At 38.6% G+C, this 16,894-nt stretch overlaps 1 protein-coding gene across 1 annotated transcript in view; it reads left to right on the top strand.

The window, feature by feature from the left end:
* The window catches only part of LOC149140774 (integrator complex subunit), a 232,979-nt gene extending 216,445 nt beyond the window's left edge, over positions 1 to 16,534 (top strand). Inside the window, exons 9-10 of the mRNA XM_089447315.1 lie at positions 15,725 to 15,776; positions 15,921 to 16,534. Of these exons, the coding sequence (XP_089303441.1) occupies positions 15,725 to 15,776; positions 15,921 to 16,472 (604 nt within the window). The 3' untranslated portion in view covers positions 16,473 to 16,534. The remainder of the gene's footprint in view (positions 1 to 15,724; positions 15,777 to 15,920) is intronic.
* Positions 16,535 to 16,894: the final 360 nt, after the last annotated feature.

The raw sequence follows: 16,894 nt of genomic DNA, 5'->3' as shown, positions 1-16,894 counted from the left end.
TTCGAGAAAGATACTTGCAAGATGGTTCAGGGAGCACTGGTATTGATGTGGGGAGTTCGAATTAGAACTCTGTACAAGCTGCAAGGTAGCATTGTTGTTGATGGGTGCAACAGTTCTGTGGTTCCTGAAAGTGGAGCAGAAAATCTAGTGGTCTCTGGAGAGAAGACCATGCTGTGGCATCAAAGGCTTGGACATATTGGAGAGAAGGGCCTTCGAATACTTCATGGTAAAGGTATGGTAGAAGGTATGAGTAATAGCTCTTAAGATTTTGATTTCTGGGAAATTGTGTATATGGGAAGCTGAATTGGGTGAGTTTCCCCTCTGGTGGTAAGAGGGCGAAACATATATTAGAACTTGTGCACAGTGATGTTTTTGGACCTGTGAAGGTTCCATCGCTGGGTAAGTCTGTGTACTATGTATCATTTATAGATGACTTCTGAAAGAATACATGGATATATTTCCTTAAGAAGGAATCTGAAGTCTTTCACAGGTTTAAAGAATTTAAGGCTCTGGTGGAAAACTAGACAGAGAAGAAGATAAAGGTGTTGAGGACAGATAACGATGGAGAGTTTTGCAGCAAGGAATTTGATGAATTCTGTAAGAAGTGTGGTATAGCACGGTAGAAGACTACTCCATACACAGCTGAGCAAAATGGTGTTGTAGAAAGAATAAACAAGACGTTGATGGAAAGGGCAAGAAGCATGCTCAGTGGTGCCGAGTTAGGACATGAATTCTGGGCAGAGGCGGTGGGGACAACATGTTACCTGGTCAACAGATCACCTTCATGAGCATTGGAGGATAAGACTCCACAAGAGGTATGGACTGGTAAGAAACCCTCTCTTTCACATCTGAGGGTATTTGGATGTGATGCATATGTACATGTTCCGAAGGAGAAAAGAACCAAGTTGGATAGTAAATTTGAAAAGTGCATCTTTATTGGGTATAAGGATGGTTTAAAGGGTTATAAGCTTTGGAACCCAGTAACAAGGAAGGTTGTATACAGTCGAGATGTGGTGTTCAGAGAGGTGAAAGATGTTATTAAACATGAAGTCTAACCAAAGGAACCTGAAAAGATAGAGTTTGAGCTTAAGGAGGAAGAATCAGACTCTACAGCAGAGGAGGAATTAGAAGATGAAGAGCCAAAAACTCCGAGTGTGAGAAGATCAGTTCGAGAAAGAAGGCAGCCGGAAAGGTATAGTCCATTTGCTTTCTGTTCAAATTTTACTTTATTTGTTACTGATGATGATCCCAAAACTGTGAAGGAAGCAGTAGACTCAGAGGATGGCGAACTCTGGAAAGAGGCCATGGTTGATGAAATGGCATCTTTGCACAAAAATGAGGCTTGGAATCTGGTGGAGTTGCCGGCGGGAAGGAAACCCATTGGCAGCAAATGGATGTTTAAGAAGACCAATGCAGAAGGAAAGGTGGAGAAATACAAAGCTTGGTTGGTAGCAAAAGGTTATTCCCAGGTGTCGGGAATTGATTTTGGTGATATTTTTTCTCCTGTTGCCAAGGTGAATTCTATTAGATTACTTTTATCTGTTGCTGCTGCTTTTGATTTTGAGGTAGAACAGATGGATGTGAAGACATCATTTCTTCATGGGGATCTGAAAGAGGAGATTTACATGAAGCAACCTAAAGGCTTTGCGGTGAAGGGTAAGAAAGAACTGGTATGCAAGTTAAAGAAGTCTCTTTATGGGTTAAAACAGTCACCAAGGATGTAGTATCAGAAATTTGATACATTTATACGAGGACTTGGCTTCACAGAAGCAAAGTAGATCACTGTGTGTATTTAAAATTAATTGGTGACCGTGTTATTTATTTGGTCTTGTATGTGGATGATATGTTGCTGGTTAGAAATGACAAAGAAATTATCCAGGATTTGAAGACCCAATTATCCTCCAAATTCGACATGAAAGATCTTGGTGTTGCAGACTATATTTTGGGCATGGAAATTAGAAGAGATCGGGCAAAGAGGAAGCTCTGGTTAAACCAGAGGAAGTATGTCGAGACAATATTGCAGAGATTTAATATGCAGGATAGTAAATCGGTGAAGGTTCCTATTCCTGTAGGTGTAAAGTTATTTGCTGAACAGTGTCCCAAGACACAAGAAGAGGAAGAGGACATGTCCCGTGTTCCATATGCAAGTGCAGTTGGTAGCCTGATGTATGCAATGGTCTGTATTAGACCAGACATTGAACATGCAGTGGGAGTATTGAGCAGGTTTATGTCAAAAGCAAGAAAGGAGCATTGGACAACAATGAAGCGAGTTTTCAGGTATTTGCGTTGCACTAGTGATTATGGTTTGTGCTACCAAGGAAGACCATGATTAGACAGAGTGTTGGATATTCGTGGCTTTGTTGATGCACACTGGGCTTGAGATCTGGATCAAAGAAGATCTACAAGTGGGTATGTGTTTAACCTATTTGGAGGTGCTGTCAGCTGGATGAGTAAGAAACAATCTGTAGTGGCACTATCAACTACAGAGGCAAAATACATGGCAGCCACTCATGCAAGCAAGGAAGCAATTTGGTTGCAGAAATTGTGTTCAAGTATGGGGTTAGTACAGGTAGCTATAAGGATAGACTGTAACAGCCAAAGTGCAATTTTCTTGGTAAAGAACCCTGAATATCATTCAAAGACAAAGCACATTGATGTTCAATATCACTTTGTGAGGGATATGATAGAAGACAAAAAGGTGTTGCTGATAAAGGTGGACACTTTGAAGAATACTGCAGATGCATTGACAAAATCTGTGAGCTCTGAGAAGTTCTCTTGGTGTAGAGAAACAATGGGCGTTGCAGGGCTGGATAAATGACTAAGCTCTCTGGTGGCCCCCTGTGGAAAGAAAACAACAAGTGGGAGAATGTTGGGTTGTGTTATATTCTTTCTACGACTAGCCCACGTAGTTAATTGGGGGGTTCACCCCCCTTCGTTGCGCCGATTGCGTAGCAGGGGGGTCACAAGGGGTTTTGTGTATGATTTTCGCACATGGTTTTGGACGCGATGGTTTTCAGTCCATGGTCTTGGACGCGATGGTTTTTGGTCCATGGTATTGGATGCTTCGGCATGTATAAATATGTATTGTAACATTGAAAGGAACATAATGAAAAATCAAGCTAGTAGTCCCGGTTTTGGGATTCAGGGGAAATCTCTGTGTATATGTGTTTTATGTGTTATGCTCTTGCATTGTTTATCTTCTGTGTTTTAGAATTCGTATGCAGATAATTTCTGTACGGGGTTAAAACTTACAGAAGCCACAGAGCCGCAGCGCGAACGCCCGAAATCACAGATTGGGCTGGACGGCTCCCACAAATCAGGAATCGTTTTTTCCGACCAAACCCGCGGTTCCGGGGCCGGGTCACCCATGGATCCGTATAGGTCGTGAATCTCGCTTTTGGTCCTGGGGGGGCGGGGGTTCCTGCAACATTGGTTCAAGGTACGTGGACTGAAAGGATTGTGGATGTGCAGCATCAACAAGTAGGTCAAGTGTACTTTGTTCAGGGACATATTGGTCATCATAGTTGTTGATACCAAGCCTTAGTTGTTGTCTTGTATCAGGGCTGATTGCGAGGGCCATGATCCATTGTACGAGAGCCCTAAGATTGTTGTATTAAATATTTTAATATAACAAGTGTTGGGTTAAAATTTGTCATGTGTACTAGTTGTTTCATCATTGTGTAGTTTCCACTATGCAAAGTAGAAGTTTTGTTGCCTTTGAGTGAGTTTGTGTTCATGATCTTAGACTCAAACCAGAGACTTGAGTGTTGTGCAAAAATCAGCAGCGATGCCACAATGGAGCAATATAGCTCCATCGCAAGGAATGATGTGTGGGACATAGTGCTAGGGCTAGAGGGAAAGTCTATGGTAACTTCTTGATGGATCTACAAGATCAAGTGTTAGGTCGCTATATTACTAATGTAACCCCTTATTGTTATTAGTGCAACCCCCTTATTGTATTATTGTGCCCATATAGTTCCCATGTTGTTATTATTATGCCCCATAGAAGCCCTTGTGCCCTTACAATATGATTGTTATGTAGACTCTGATTGTATTGGAACCCTTTAGACTCCTATATATAGAAAGGAGGTCTTGTCATTTGTATCATCCAAGAATTGTTCATTTGTGTAATGTAAAGGAGGTTGCCTCCGCAAAGAGGCTGATTTTTAAGTCGTTGATCTATCTTTTCTATTTTTTTGTGAGATGGTTTCATAACATTTGGTATCAGAGCTTTGGATTCTATTGTTTCGCTGCTGTAAATAGGTCATCGTGGCATTTTCGCTGTAACGTTTTACTAAGAAGTTTCAAAAGCTAAATAAAAACCCATTTGAGCCGAAATCGTTTTGAACCTCAGGTATGGAATTCAGATCTTGTCTCGCTATATTTTTGGAGATATGATTTGAGAAAGTTAGGGTTTTTGCAAGTTGCAGAATTCCATCTCAAACAGGTCATTGTGGCATTTTCGCTATAATTTTGTTGCTACAAAGGTTCAGACTCTAAAATTAAAACCCATTTGAGCTCAAATCTTGGTGAAGCTCAGGCCCGAATTTCAGATCTTGTTTCGCTATATTTTCGGAGATATGGTCCAAGACATTTAGGGTTTTTGCAGGTTCCTGAATTACATCCCAAACATGTGACCTTGGGAAAATCTTCATAACTTTCTCTCCGAGCATCAGATTGAAATTTCGTAAGAAGTTAGAGAAAGAGGACGCACTGTACTTCTCTGTATATTGTTTTTAGGTCTGAAGGTCGAAACAATGACACGTGGCACTTAGTACAAGTTTTCTCTACTGAAAAAGTATATAATCAGGTCATCTTGGGAGATTAGGCATAACTCTTTCTTGGAGAATCCAATTTCGACCAGACTTGTGGCATTGGAAGGAGGACGCAGAGGGCTATCGTAGGTCACAATTCCAGACATTGGAGATCTGAAAGTTCAGAGATATAACAGATTCAACATCGAGATCCTAAAAGCAAGAAAAATAATGACTCAAATCAAGAAAATAGAAAGACATAGTAATCAAAATTGGATGGATGATTTGAAGAATGCGATCGAAGCTAAGATAAATAGTTTTATTTATGCCATGGAAGCTGATATCGATGGTTTGGAAGCATATTGGAAGAAAAGCATGGAAGTTTTGAAGAAAGGCATAGAAGGTTTGGAGGGAGGTGGGACAATGCTGCTATAAGAAAGACCTTCTAATGGCAAAAATGTAGTAGATGAAACTCATGATGAGAACAAAAGTAATGTTAATCATGATTTTATAGAATCTAATGTTGGATTGAAGACCCAACATATTCCAAATATAGATATGAGGAAGTTTGATGGCAAGGATCTTGTAACATGGATACTACAGATGGAGAAATATTTTGATCTACATAATGTGCAAAACACACAAAAGGTATGTATTGCATCTTTATATTTAGAACCAAACCAGTTTGTATGGTATAGAGGGATTTGTTCTCATAAACAACTTGTCACTTAGTCAATTTTCACAGAGGAAATGATAACACATTATGATGATACAAAGAGCAACACCTTCTTTAGTTAATTGATAAATTTCAAACAAAAGGGTTCAATGGCAGAGCACATTGAGGACTTCCTAAAATTGAATATAAGGGTAAATGATATTCTAGGAAGCATAGGATTGAAGTTTTCATAGGGACTTTAAATGATAACATTCAACATGAGGTTTGCCTTTGGGAACCTGATTCATTGGAGAAGGCGTACATGTTGGCAAGAAAAATTGAAAGAAAAATTATGGCAACAAGGAAGCCTACCACTCATAACTATAAAGATGAATCTGTTGTTGCTCCTAGCCTTTCACCACCTACAAGGTTGACACAAAAACAATTGCAAGAAAAAAGAGAAAAAGGGCTTTGTTACAATTGTGATCGAAAATACACTAAAAGTCATAAGTGTCTTGAGAAGAAATTAATTTACATAGATGGGGAAGAGGAGCAAGAAAAGGAAAAAGAAATGTCAAAAGAAGAGGATATACACTAGGAACCAATCCCAGATAAAGAAAAAATGAATCTAACCATATCTTGTAATGCATTGATAGGAATTACCACTCCTCAAACTCTCAAGATGGAAGGGCATATCAAGAAGAAAAATGTAATAGTGTTGATTGATTTGGGTAGTACCCATAATTTTATTCATTGTAAGATGGCCAACGAATTGAATTGCTTCCTATATCCAGAACCAAAGTGTCAAGTAATGGTTGCAAATGGAGGAACCATAAATTGCTCTAGAAAGTGCGATAATATCAACCTATCCATGGGAGAATATGTCTTGAATAGTCCAATGCTTTGCATTCTAATGGGTGGTGCAGATGTTGTACTAGGAGTCCAATGACTACAATCTTTGGGTACGATAGCTTTTAATTTTCAAGAATTTTTCTTGAATTTTTTTTTGGAAGGAAAGGAAGTTGAATTAAGGGGTATTGAAGGGAAACCAGGAAAGATAGTCAACTCTAACATCATGACAAAGCTTCTAAAGAAAGAACAACGGGACGTAATTGCACAATTATGTTCACTAGAGGTTCCCACATCGAAATCATCTATTTCTCCAGATCTCCAAAACTTTTTGGACAATAATTCCAAGATATTTGAGACTCCCAAAGGCCTCCCACCTATTCGTGATCATGATCATGCTATTCATTTGATTCCAGGAAGTGTTCCTCCAAACATCAGGCCTTACAGATATCCATATGCCCAAAAGAGTGAAATTGAACGTATGGTTGCAAAAATGCTAGATGTTGGTATAATTCAACCTAGTCAAAGTTCTTTTTTTGCTCCAGTGGTATTGGTACACAAGAAGGATGAATCATGGTACATGTGTTCGGATTATAAGGTGTTCAATAAGCTTACTATTAAAGATAAATTTTCCATTTCTGTCATTGATGAATTATTGGATGAATTACATGGAGCAATTTACTTCACCAAGTTGGATCTTCGTTTAGGATATTATCAAATTAGAATGAAGACTGAAGACATTTTAAAAACAACATTTAGAACTCACGAGGGTCATTATGAAGTTTTGGTAATGCCTTTTGGCCTTACTAATGCACCTTCTACATTTCAAGGTTTGATGAATTCCATTATCAAACCCACCCTTAGAAAATTTGTGTTAGCATTTTTTGATGATATACTAATCTACAACGAGTCTTGGAAGGATCATGTTCAACATGTTGACAAGGTGCTCAAACTATTGGAGGAGAAACAATTATATGCAAAAGGCTCCAAATGTTTCATTGGAGTACAAGAGGTGGAATATTTGGGTACTCAGTTAGCTCATAGCTCATCTTATCATCCTCAATTTGATGGGCAAATTGAGATAGTGAAAAAAATGTTTGGAAAGATATCTTCGTTGCTTTGTATCTAATAAACAGACACAATGGGTCAAGTGGTTGTCTCTGGTTGAATGGTGGTATAACACTTCCTTCCATACTGCAACAAAAATGACCCCATTTATGGCACTTTATGGATATCATCCACCGTCCATCACATCGTCTTTAAAAGAAAATTCTAAGGTTCAAGTAGTGGAAGATCACATCGAGCATCAAAAATAAGTTCTCAAACTCTTAAAGGATAACCTCACTTTGGCGCAGAATAGAATGAAACAACAGGAATATCAACATCGCAATGTAAGAAGTTTTGATGTATGTGACTAGGTATTTTTACGACTACAACCATACAAACAAATGTCCCTCAAGCAAGCTAAGAAGGATAATAAATTATCACCAAAGTATTATGGTCCATACAAGGTGTTACAAAAGATTGGTACTATGGAATACAAATTGGAGCTTTCTGCATCTTCTCGAGTGCACCCAATTTTCCATGTTTCATGCTTAAAGAAGGTTATAGGTGAGAAGGTCCTAGTTCAAACAATATTGCCAGAACTTGATGAGGAGGAAAAATCATATTGGAGCCGGAAGCAGTTACAAAAACAAGAAATCGGCAGCTACGGAATCGATCAATTTTAGAGTATCTCATCAAGTGGAAGAACTTACCCATTGAAGATTCCACACGGGAGGATGAGAATTTTATATAGAAGCATTCATAACTACTCAAGCATTGAGGACAACACTTTTTGAAGGAGAGGGGCATGTTAGGTCCCTATACTACTAGTGTAACCCCTTATTGTTATTAGTGCAACCCCCTTATTTTATTATTGTGCCCATATAGTCCTCATGTTGTTATTATTATGCCCCATAGAAGCCCACTATTGTTATTGTTGTGCCCCTACAATATTATTGTTATGTAGGCTCTGATTGTATTGGGACCCCTTAGACTCCTATATATAGAAAGGAGGTCTTGTCATTTGTATCATCCAAGAATTGTTCATTTGTGTAATGTAAAGGAGGTTTCCCCTCGAAGAGGCTGATTTTTAAGTCGTTGATCTATCTTTTCTATCTTTTTGTGAGCTAGTTTCATAACATCAAGCATGTCATTGATGGGAATGTCGAGAAGTACAAAGTGAGGTTCGTGGCGAGAGGGTTCTCCCAGAAGGAGGGAGTGGACTATGAGGAAGCATTTCTCTTGTTGCGTATATGAATCTATTAGGACAATCATATCTGTTGCTTCAAATATGGAGAGGAGGATACATAATATGGATGTTAATATTTCCTTTTCAATGGGGTGATTGAGGAAGAAGTGTATATTGAGCAAACTCAAGGCTTTGAGGTGCATAGGAGAGAGTCTCATATATGCAGGCTGAAGTAGACCCTTTATGTGTTAAAGCATGTTCTATGCGCATGATATGCTATGATTTATGGATATCTTATTGGTTTGGGCTTCACCCGGAGTGAAGTGAACTCCAACTTGTATTATGTATCTGTTGAGGGTGAGCCGCTTATCGTGGTCCTCTATGCGGACAATCCCTTCTTGATGGGATCAAAGAAACTCATAAAGATTTATAAGAAGGAGGTTGATTTGGAGTTTGAGATGAAGTACATTGGTTTGATGCATTACCTTTTAGGATTGGAGGTGTGGCAACAGGCAAGAGAGATTTTCGTAGGACAGGGAAAGTATGTAGTTGAGATCTTGAAGAGAATCGAGATGGAGGATTGCAAGTTGATGTCTACACCAATGAACACCAACTTAAAGAAGTTGAGTGCTTCTAAGGGTGATTTGGTGGATCCCACGTTGTATAGGTAGCTAATTAGGTCCTTGATGTATTTGGTCAATAGTAGGTTGGATATACGTTTTGCTGTGAACACACTCAACCAATTCATGATGGAGTCGAGATAGGTTCATTGGGTGGCAACGAAGTATGTATTGAGATACCTACAAGGTACAATGGACTTTGGTCTATAAGATATGTTTGAGTTGGTGGAGTAGAGTTTCAGGGGTACACAAATTCTGATTGGGCAGGGAGTGTCGTGGATGGAAAATCCACGTCTACATGTTGTTTCAACTTGGGATCAACCATGATCTCGTGGTGTAGTAGGAAGCAACAATCAATGGAACTAAGCTTAGTAGAAGCAAAGTACATGGCAATTAGTTGTGAGGCCATATGGCTTCACAAGATACTCATAGGGTTATTTGGTCTGGAGTTGGGGCACCCTTGCGGCGGGGACCGCACCCTCCAGGTTAGACACAGTGCGTGGGACCGCACTTTGTCTACACGGAAGGTAACAGTTGTTCACTGTGATAATCAATTGCATTAAGTTCTCTTAAAATCCTATGTTTCATGACAGATCCAAACATATGAAGATCATATATCACTTCATCAAAGATAAGGTCTAGAGAGGTGTTATGAGACTGCAATACATTTACACAGAGGCGCAGGTAGCAGATATTCTCACCAAGCCTCTAGTGAAAGGGAAATTCGTGCTTTACAGGGACAAGATGGGGTGGTGAAGAATCCTTTCCTTGTTAGGAGGGAGTGTTGAAGTTATTGGTAGCGTTGGAAGTTCTTCTACATGAGCTTGGTGTCTTAGCATGTAGAAGATGGTTGATTGCCTCTCTAGGTGCTTGCTTGGTGGAGTAGGTGACTTATGACTTCTTTCCTAACTTAGGAAAAGTACAATAATTAAAGTCAGTTAATTATTGTGGACTATTAAGCCAAGGTACTAAGGATAAATAATTTAATTATGTAAGTGACTTAGATATAATCTCAATTGTTGATATCAAGGGAGGCTAGATTTAATCTCGATCGTTAATCACTTAGTAGATTAGGGTTAGGGATTTGTCTTAATGAAGTTATAAAATAAATCTAATGGAGAGGTGAAGACGCAACACAATTATACAACATTGACAGAGTGATTTTCTCAAAGGGGAGGAAGTGATTTTCCATAGAGCGAGAGGCTCAACCAGTGTTGCACGAAGCGGGAGCGAAGCGGAAGCGCGGAAGCGTCATTTTCCAAAAATCTAGGAAGCGAAGCGTCCGCGGAAGCGTCTGCTATATATATATATATTTTTATATTTTTTTGCATTTATACTCAAAACAAACATCCCAAATACCAAATTAATTGTAGAAGACATGAAAACATGCATATTTTTGCATAAATCAAGATAGATATGGCATCCATGATTCCATTGTAGTTACTAGTATGTACAACAATCATCTATATTCTAGCTATTACAAACATACATCAAATTTTTAAGCGGATATACGAATCTCTGTGGCACATTTTGGTTAAAAAACCGAAGTTTGCACTTAACACTTCGCTTTGGTGCAACCATATACTACATATGGTATAACAAAGACCCGACAGTGACAAGGCCTTGTGGCATCAGATATGATATAGTCGTAACCATATGATAAACATAAGCTCAATTGAACCGACAGATGATATGTTTGAGTTCCGCATGGCATATATTTGATAACTTTGGCATATGCATTATAACCAAAGTCCGACGGTGCGCCATCCGTGATTGGATATGACAATTATAAAAAATGTAACCTTGGCATATGAGCGCATGAACTCCGATAGTTATGTAACTCCCCTCAGTGGTGTGGCAAACATTGACGGTGTAATATTACTCCGACCCGTGGCATATATCAAATATAACCAAAGTTTGACATAGCTCCCTGCGGAATATTCGTGATATACGATTTGACTTTGGAATATGGTGTTGCCGTAAAATTTCTCCACGCCGAGTTTGGTGGAGATTCCTGTGATATTTGGAGTGTTGCTAACCAACTCCGGAATGCCAAATATAATGAACCAGCGGACATATAAACCAAAGTTTAGACATACTCCGCCATATTGACTTCGCGTTGAGTTGCTGCTATCCATGAGTTTCAAGCATTGATAACATTGTCTAATGGTTTAGCGGGGCTGCTAGGTTGGCGGGGCTCCACCAATCCTTACCCCCATTAGCATTACAACAAAACTTTAAATAAGACTTGTGCGTCACCATAAATAAAATAAACTCATAGCGGATGGTAAGCGGATATTCCAGGAATCGTTTCAAAAAATAGGAATCGCGCTTCGCCTGGAGGTTCCGGAACGCTTCCGTACGGGACGCGATTCCGGCTTAGGATCCGGGGGGGGGGGGGGCGATTCCTGCAACTATGGGCTCAACTAGCCTGAAGAGAAGGGAGGAAGAGTGCATGGAAACTTTGTGAGCAATCCTAAGAGGCGGAGTTCAGGAAATTGAGAGGCTGGGTAGCTGAAGCACAGAGGAGGATGAATTGTGGAGAGGATGATTTATCTAGTGGGTTGATTCCTTTGAGTGTGCAAGGGATGTATGAGGAGGAAAAGAGAGGGCTGATTTCCTGGTGCCAGAGTCCGAGTTTCTATAGGCTGAATTCTTCAGGATGTCAACTTTTTGGTTGTTCAATTTTCCTTATGGGGCCAAGTTACAGGTATCAACAATGCATTTTTCTGTGTATTTTCTCTGTGGGTTTAGGTTCAGATTTTCCCGAGAATTTTAATAAAGGAAAATTGTTATGGGTGTATACATACTGTTTTGATGTGATTGGTCTATCTAATTTTATTTCTCTGCTGCAAACTATTTTTCAGAAGTTAAATACCAGTGATTTTATTTGCCAGCAATCTGAATTTTATTTAATAATTTTCCAGGAAGAAAAATTGTTGAGGTGTAAATAAATCCGGGCTGGTATTGGAAATTTAACATTTCTTTCCCAAGGCAACTTTATCTTCATCCATGAATTGTTGTTCTTTGAAAAAGAATATAATTGCCTCAATGAATCATCAAATTGTAAGGCATACATGTAACTATCTTTCTTTCCACTTCAAAGGAACCTAGATTCAACATTGGACCCCCTCTAGTACCCTACTCGACTTGTGCATGGGTTGCTCCATTAGGTCTATTGGTGGATGGTATCCTATAATGCTGTAACAGAGGTTGTTAAGTTTCGCAACCAATGGGTGTTTTTCATCATTTATTCATTCATAGCCCTATCTTTTGAGATAAGAGTAGACACTTCATTTTCGAGGAAATCAACATGACTTCACAATTTGTCCTTCATTTCTTTCTTCCTTTGAGAGAGTCTTGACCATGCTCTAAGAACATTTTGATCCCAAAGTATTCCTAGCGGAATCAAGTGCAACCACAACAACTACAATGGATTATTATTGCATACATAGTCAATATGATATGGAGCAAGGAGTGTTTAAGCCCAATAGATACGATGATAAATGGATTTCAGAATATCCATACACATATTGGCATTATGATAAATCTCACCAGAATATCAACTCAGAATATTGAAATATACATTAAAATTGGTCTCTACAACAATGATATGAATAACATGAAGCTTTACCAACTAACACCATGTTATTGGGAGTGCCCCCCTAGGGTGCACTCCCACCCTGGAGGAGCATCCAGGGAGTGTGTTCTGGGTACTTTTGGCATCCTCTCTGCCACTATCGAGAGCTTGAATGGTTCCAGACCCTAGAATCATGCTCTCGATGCCTCCATCGTGCCCCACCCCCCCATGTTCCTCCCATGCTTCTGCCACGTTACTCCCTCTCTCCTACCATGCTGCCCCCACACTCGTGTGAAAATGAAAAAAAAGTCCATTGTTTAAAATTTTATATTTTTCACCCTTCAGTCTTTGTGGGTCAGTTGATTTACCATTTCAAACTTATGCAGGTGGCCTATTTTATAACATAACTCTCATGTTGATAGTTGGAAGATAACCTATTTCATTTTGAAAATCACAGGTCTACTTCCTATTATATGGTTTAAGAATTTATATGTTTGTAACTGATAGATGGCTGATGCTTGAATGATGAATTATTAATATACTGTGGATGGCATTTCAAACGTCATATTAATGTAGCAAGATCTCCTCTTCTTAAGGCGATAGATATCGGGAGCACTGCCCTTGTGCCTTCCTCAAAGCCATTTCCCCAGTGAGCCTTTTGTTTTTATCTTTTAAATCTTTGGTGATTCTTGTATACATCCAACTCTTCTAGTAACAATTATTTTTCCCTAGTCTAGAGAGTTTACATCTTATATTATATTTAACTTTGGTTTTTATAACAGTGGTTGTTATGCATCCACAATGTATTGATACTTTTGTACTTAGCAGTGTCATTGCCATAGTTGAGGTCATTTGTTGGACATTAATAGAATTATCGTATCTTATCTATTTCCTTATATTCTTTTTCTCAAATATACATGCATTATAATATATTAAAAAACATTTGCATGATGCTCTGCTCTCGGTGTTTGTTTTGGAAACCTACTTCCATGCTCTGGGAACTTTGAACTAACAATTACATTACATCTCCTAATACCACCAACTCCAAAGATGTGAATGAATTGAATCCACAGTACAACTACGCCCAACCCCATTAAATCTACGGAGTGTATACAAGGCATTTCCTATCTCATCTATTCATAGCTAACATTAAATTATTTTACAGAAGTTAGGAAGATGAAGAGATGGAAAAATAATGCTACATTGTTTTATAGTTGGCCTTTCTTTTTTAATGGTTTACTGAGTTGTCCAACCTCTTCAGTGCACATGCACTGAGCTAATCTTCTCACATCTTTTACCTTAGGTGTGTGCCTAAGTTGTGCGGTGAATCAAAGCACATTGATTACACAAAAATATTGCCAATTCGATGTGCACCAATGCTGTCACCACAATGCGTGCTCATTCTTGGACACCTTTTAGGCTGAATTCCGTGTGGTATGACTATCATGAAATAGTTGATCTCCTACTCTGTTATGGACATTGTTTTAAGATCCGGCCGGCTCGGAACCGACTTGGCCGAGTTGGTCCGAGCCGGAAAAAAATATTTCAACCCGGCAGAAAATTCGGTTCGGTCGGCTGAGTTATGACTGACCCGGCTGAGTCATAGCATGACTTGGCCAAGTCAGTCATAACTCGGCTGACTCGCCGGATCCGTAACTACTTGGCCGGGTAGCTGATAGTGGCTAGTGAACCATAAAAACACGCCTTTTTTTAATTTTTTTTTAATTTTTCTAAGTGTGGGGGACTCCAAAGGGGTTTATGAATTAGTTTGCTAGTCTTTGGGGTCCATTCCCCTCTATTGCCCTACTAAGGCTATGCTATTCATGGTAATGTTAAATTCTTAAAGTAAAAGTGTAACAGTAAAAGTGACATTCTCCTTAATCTTAATGAAAATGAAGATTAAGGAGAATGTCACTTTTACTGTTACACTTTTACTTAAATTTTTAACATTACCATGAAATGACTCAGGATGTTTGAGAGTGGTTCCGACCTCATTGGATTTCATATGGAGAAAGTAGAATTTTAGATTTCATTCAAAATCCAGCAGACTTATCGGTGTTACAGGATTTCAGGATTGGGGGATTGCAATGTTTCCATTGAATTTTGTCATGTATTAGGGAATGGAACTCGTATTTAATCAAGAGCACCAATCCCTCTATATACCTTGATGTTCATTGTTAGTGACATTGGTTGTTGAACTCCTCCGGGATTCGCTCCCAAACCGGGAACTTCTGAAAATGTCACTCCCGCTCCCAAGTAACACTGAGCCAGATGATGTTGGCAACTCTAGCAGTAGCCAGTAGTACAGGTCACAGACTTTTGTTGTAGAGGCCATTTCTAGCCTCCTTGGTTATGTGTTTTTGTTTTGATCTCTACATCATCATCGTGTATGTATTGGACAGTGCATTGGGTGCCATTTTATTATAATGGATATATTCATGAGCCTACTTTGATCATATGTTGTCTTCTATCTATATTCTAATGTTGTGTGTTTGGAAACATGAATGAAAATCTTTAAAATTATGTGTTTTTATAAAAAATAAATATTTAATGTATTTTTTACAACGACCGAGTATTGAAATCGAGTTGGCCGAGTCGATACCGAGTCGGAGTCGGAGTCGGAGTCGACCCTTGGCCGAGTCGGAGTTTTAAAACATTGGTTATGGATCATATTGACAACCCAAATAAATCAAATCGTACTCAACTCTTTTGGCTTAAAGTCTGCAGAACATATGTCTTTTTGGATTTTGTTTTTCTGATAAGGTGTTTTCCTTGTGGTAATTTGATGTCCCTTCAACACTTCGAAGCTCTTTGATAGAAAATGCCTATCAATTCTGATCCGACTAGCACTGTATTTGCCTGAGATATTAAGCATAAATTATCCCGAATTACAGATATGTTGGGAATTTGGGACAATTCAAAATTTAAATAAAAATAAAGATTTGAAATGCTTCAGCTGCCTAGTGGAAAAACCAATACTGCCTTTGTTTTATTGTTGCAGTATTTGATTTGTTTTTTCGATTTTCTTTTTAGGTTCAATGAAATTGCCTCAGTTATGAAGAAATTGCAGCCAAAGCTTGTTCTGGTGAGTTGAGTGTAGAGGTTGGAAATTTTTATCTCAGTTTTGGAGTTGACATGTGTATTCTGTTATTCAGCATATAAATGATAGACATGTATATGCAAGTTGTTATGTAAAGAATCATAATAGATATTAGTAATGCGTTTGCAGTTTCCGGAAGCTTTGCAGAAATGGATACACAAAATGGCCTTAAAAGAACAATCAGTTTTGTTCTACTGCAAGGGACAAACATTGCGCATACCCTGCCTAAAGGATGAGATTGAAGTAGATATGGCAACAGATTTAGCATTTCAGCTTAGGCCAAAGCAAGTTGGACAAGAAAAATCTACAGTGGCTAAACTTAAGGCAGAACTTCACAGGGAAGATGGCAGAATTTTGTTAAAGTCCGCAGCACCATCATGTCAATCATCAACTCTCTCCAACCAGCAATGCAGAAAAGGAGTGGTTAATTCAGATAATTTATTGCTGGCTTTGAGAGATCGAGGATTATGTGCTTCCATTGAAGATGATGTTACATCAGAAATGGTCAGCAAGGATGAGAAGGAAAATGACAGAAGTGCATTACAATTTATTGTAAAAATTAGTTCCCCGTCAAAAGCTATAATAGAAATCAGAGATAAAGATATTTCAATTAGAACAGATGATGTAGCTATTTGTGACAATATTTTCAACGCTCTAGATAGTATTATGCATGTCACTTAGATACTCTCTGTCAATTTTATAAGGTTTTGAACACAAATAAAGTTTCAAATCAATTATTTAGAGTCACTTTTCTAGTATTTGATTTTGATGAATGATATTTCTAAACTTAATTGGTATTTTAGCGTAATAGATGGCTATGTTAGTGCTTTAATGTTAATTTTAGTTATGTTCTATGCTGATAGTAAATTTACTTCAATTTTCCATATTAGCTCAATATTAATTCCAGATTAGCAATCACATTTAGCATGATAGTAAAATGCAGATAGAACATAAACATAAATCGCAGAAGACAAGCCAAGACAAGAGGACACAAGATGTGCCAGCAAGGGACAAACCCCAATGTAGGGAAACCCTTAATCAATTCTTATATGTTCTTCAATAGTTCAGAGTAGAGAGAGATAGTACATATACATTAGAAGTCA

This window comes from Pinus tabuliformis, chromosome X (assembly GCF_031772625.1).
Source record: "Pinus tabuliformis cultivar Carrire ecotype Pingquan chromosome X, CPIR1, whole genome shotgun sequence".
Classification (NCBI taxonomy): Eukaryota; Viridiplantae; Streptophyta; class Pinopsida; order Pinales; family Pinaceae; genus Pinus; species Pinus tabuliformis.
Note: the sequence above shows the minus strand (reverse complement) of the source record. Positions and strands in the feature narration are given on the sequence as shown.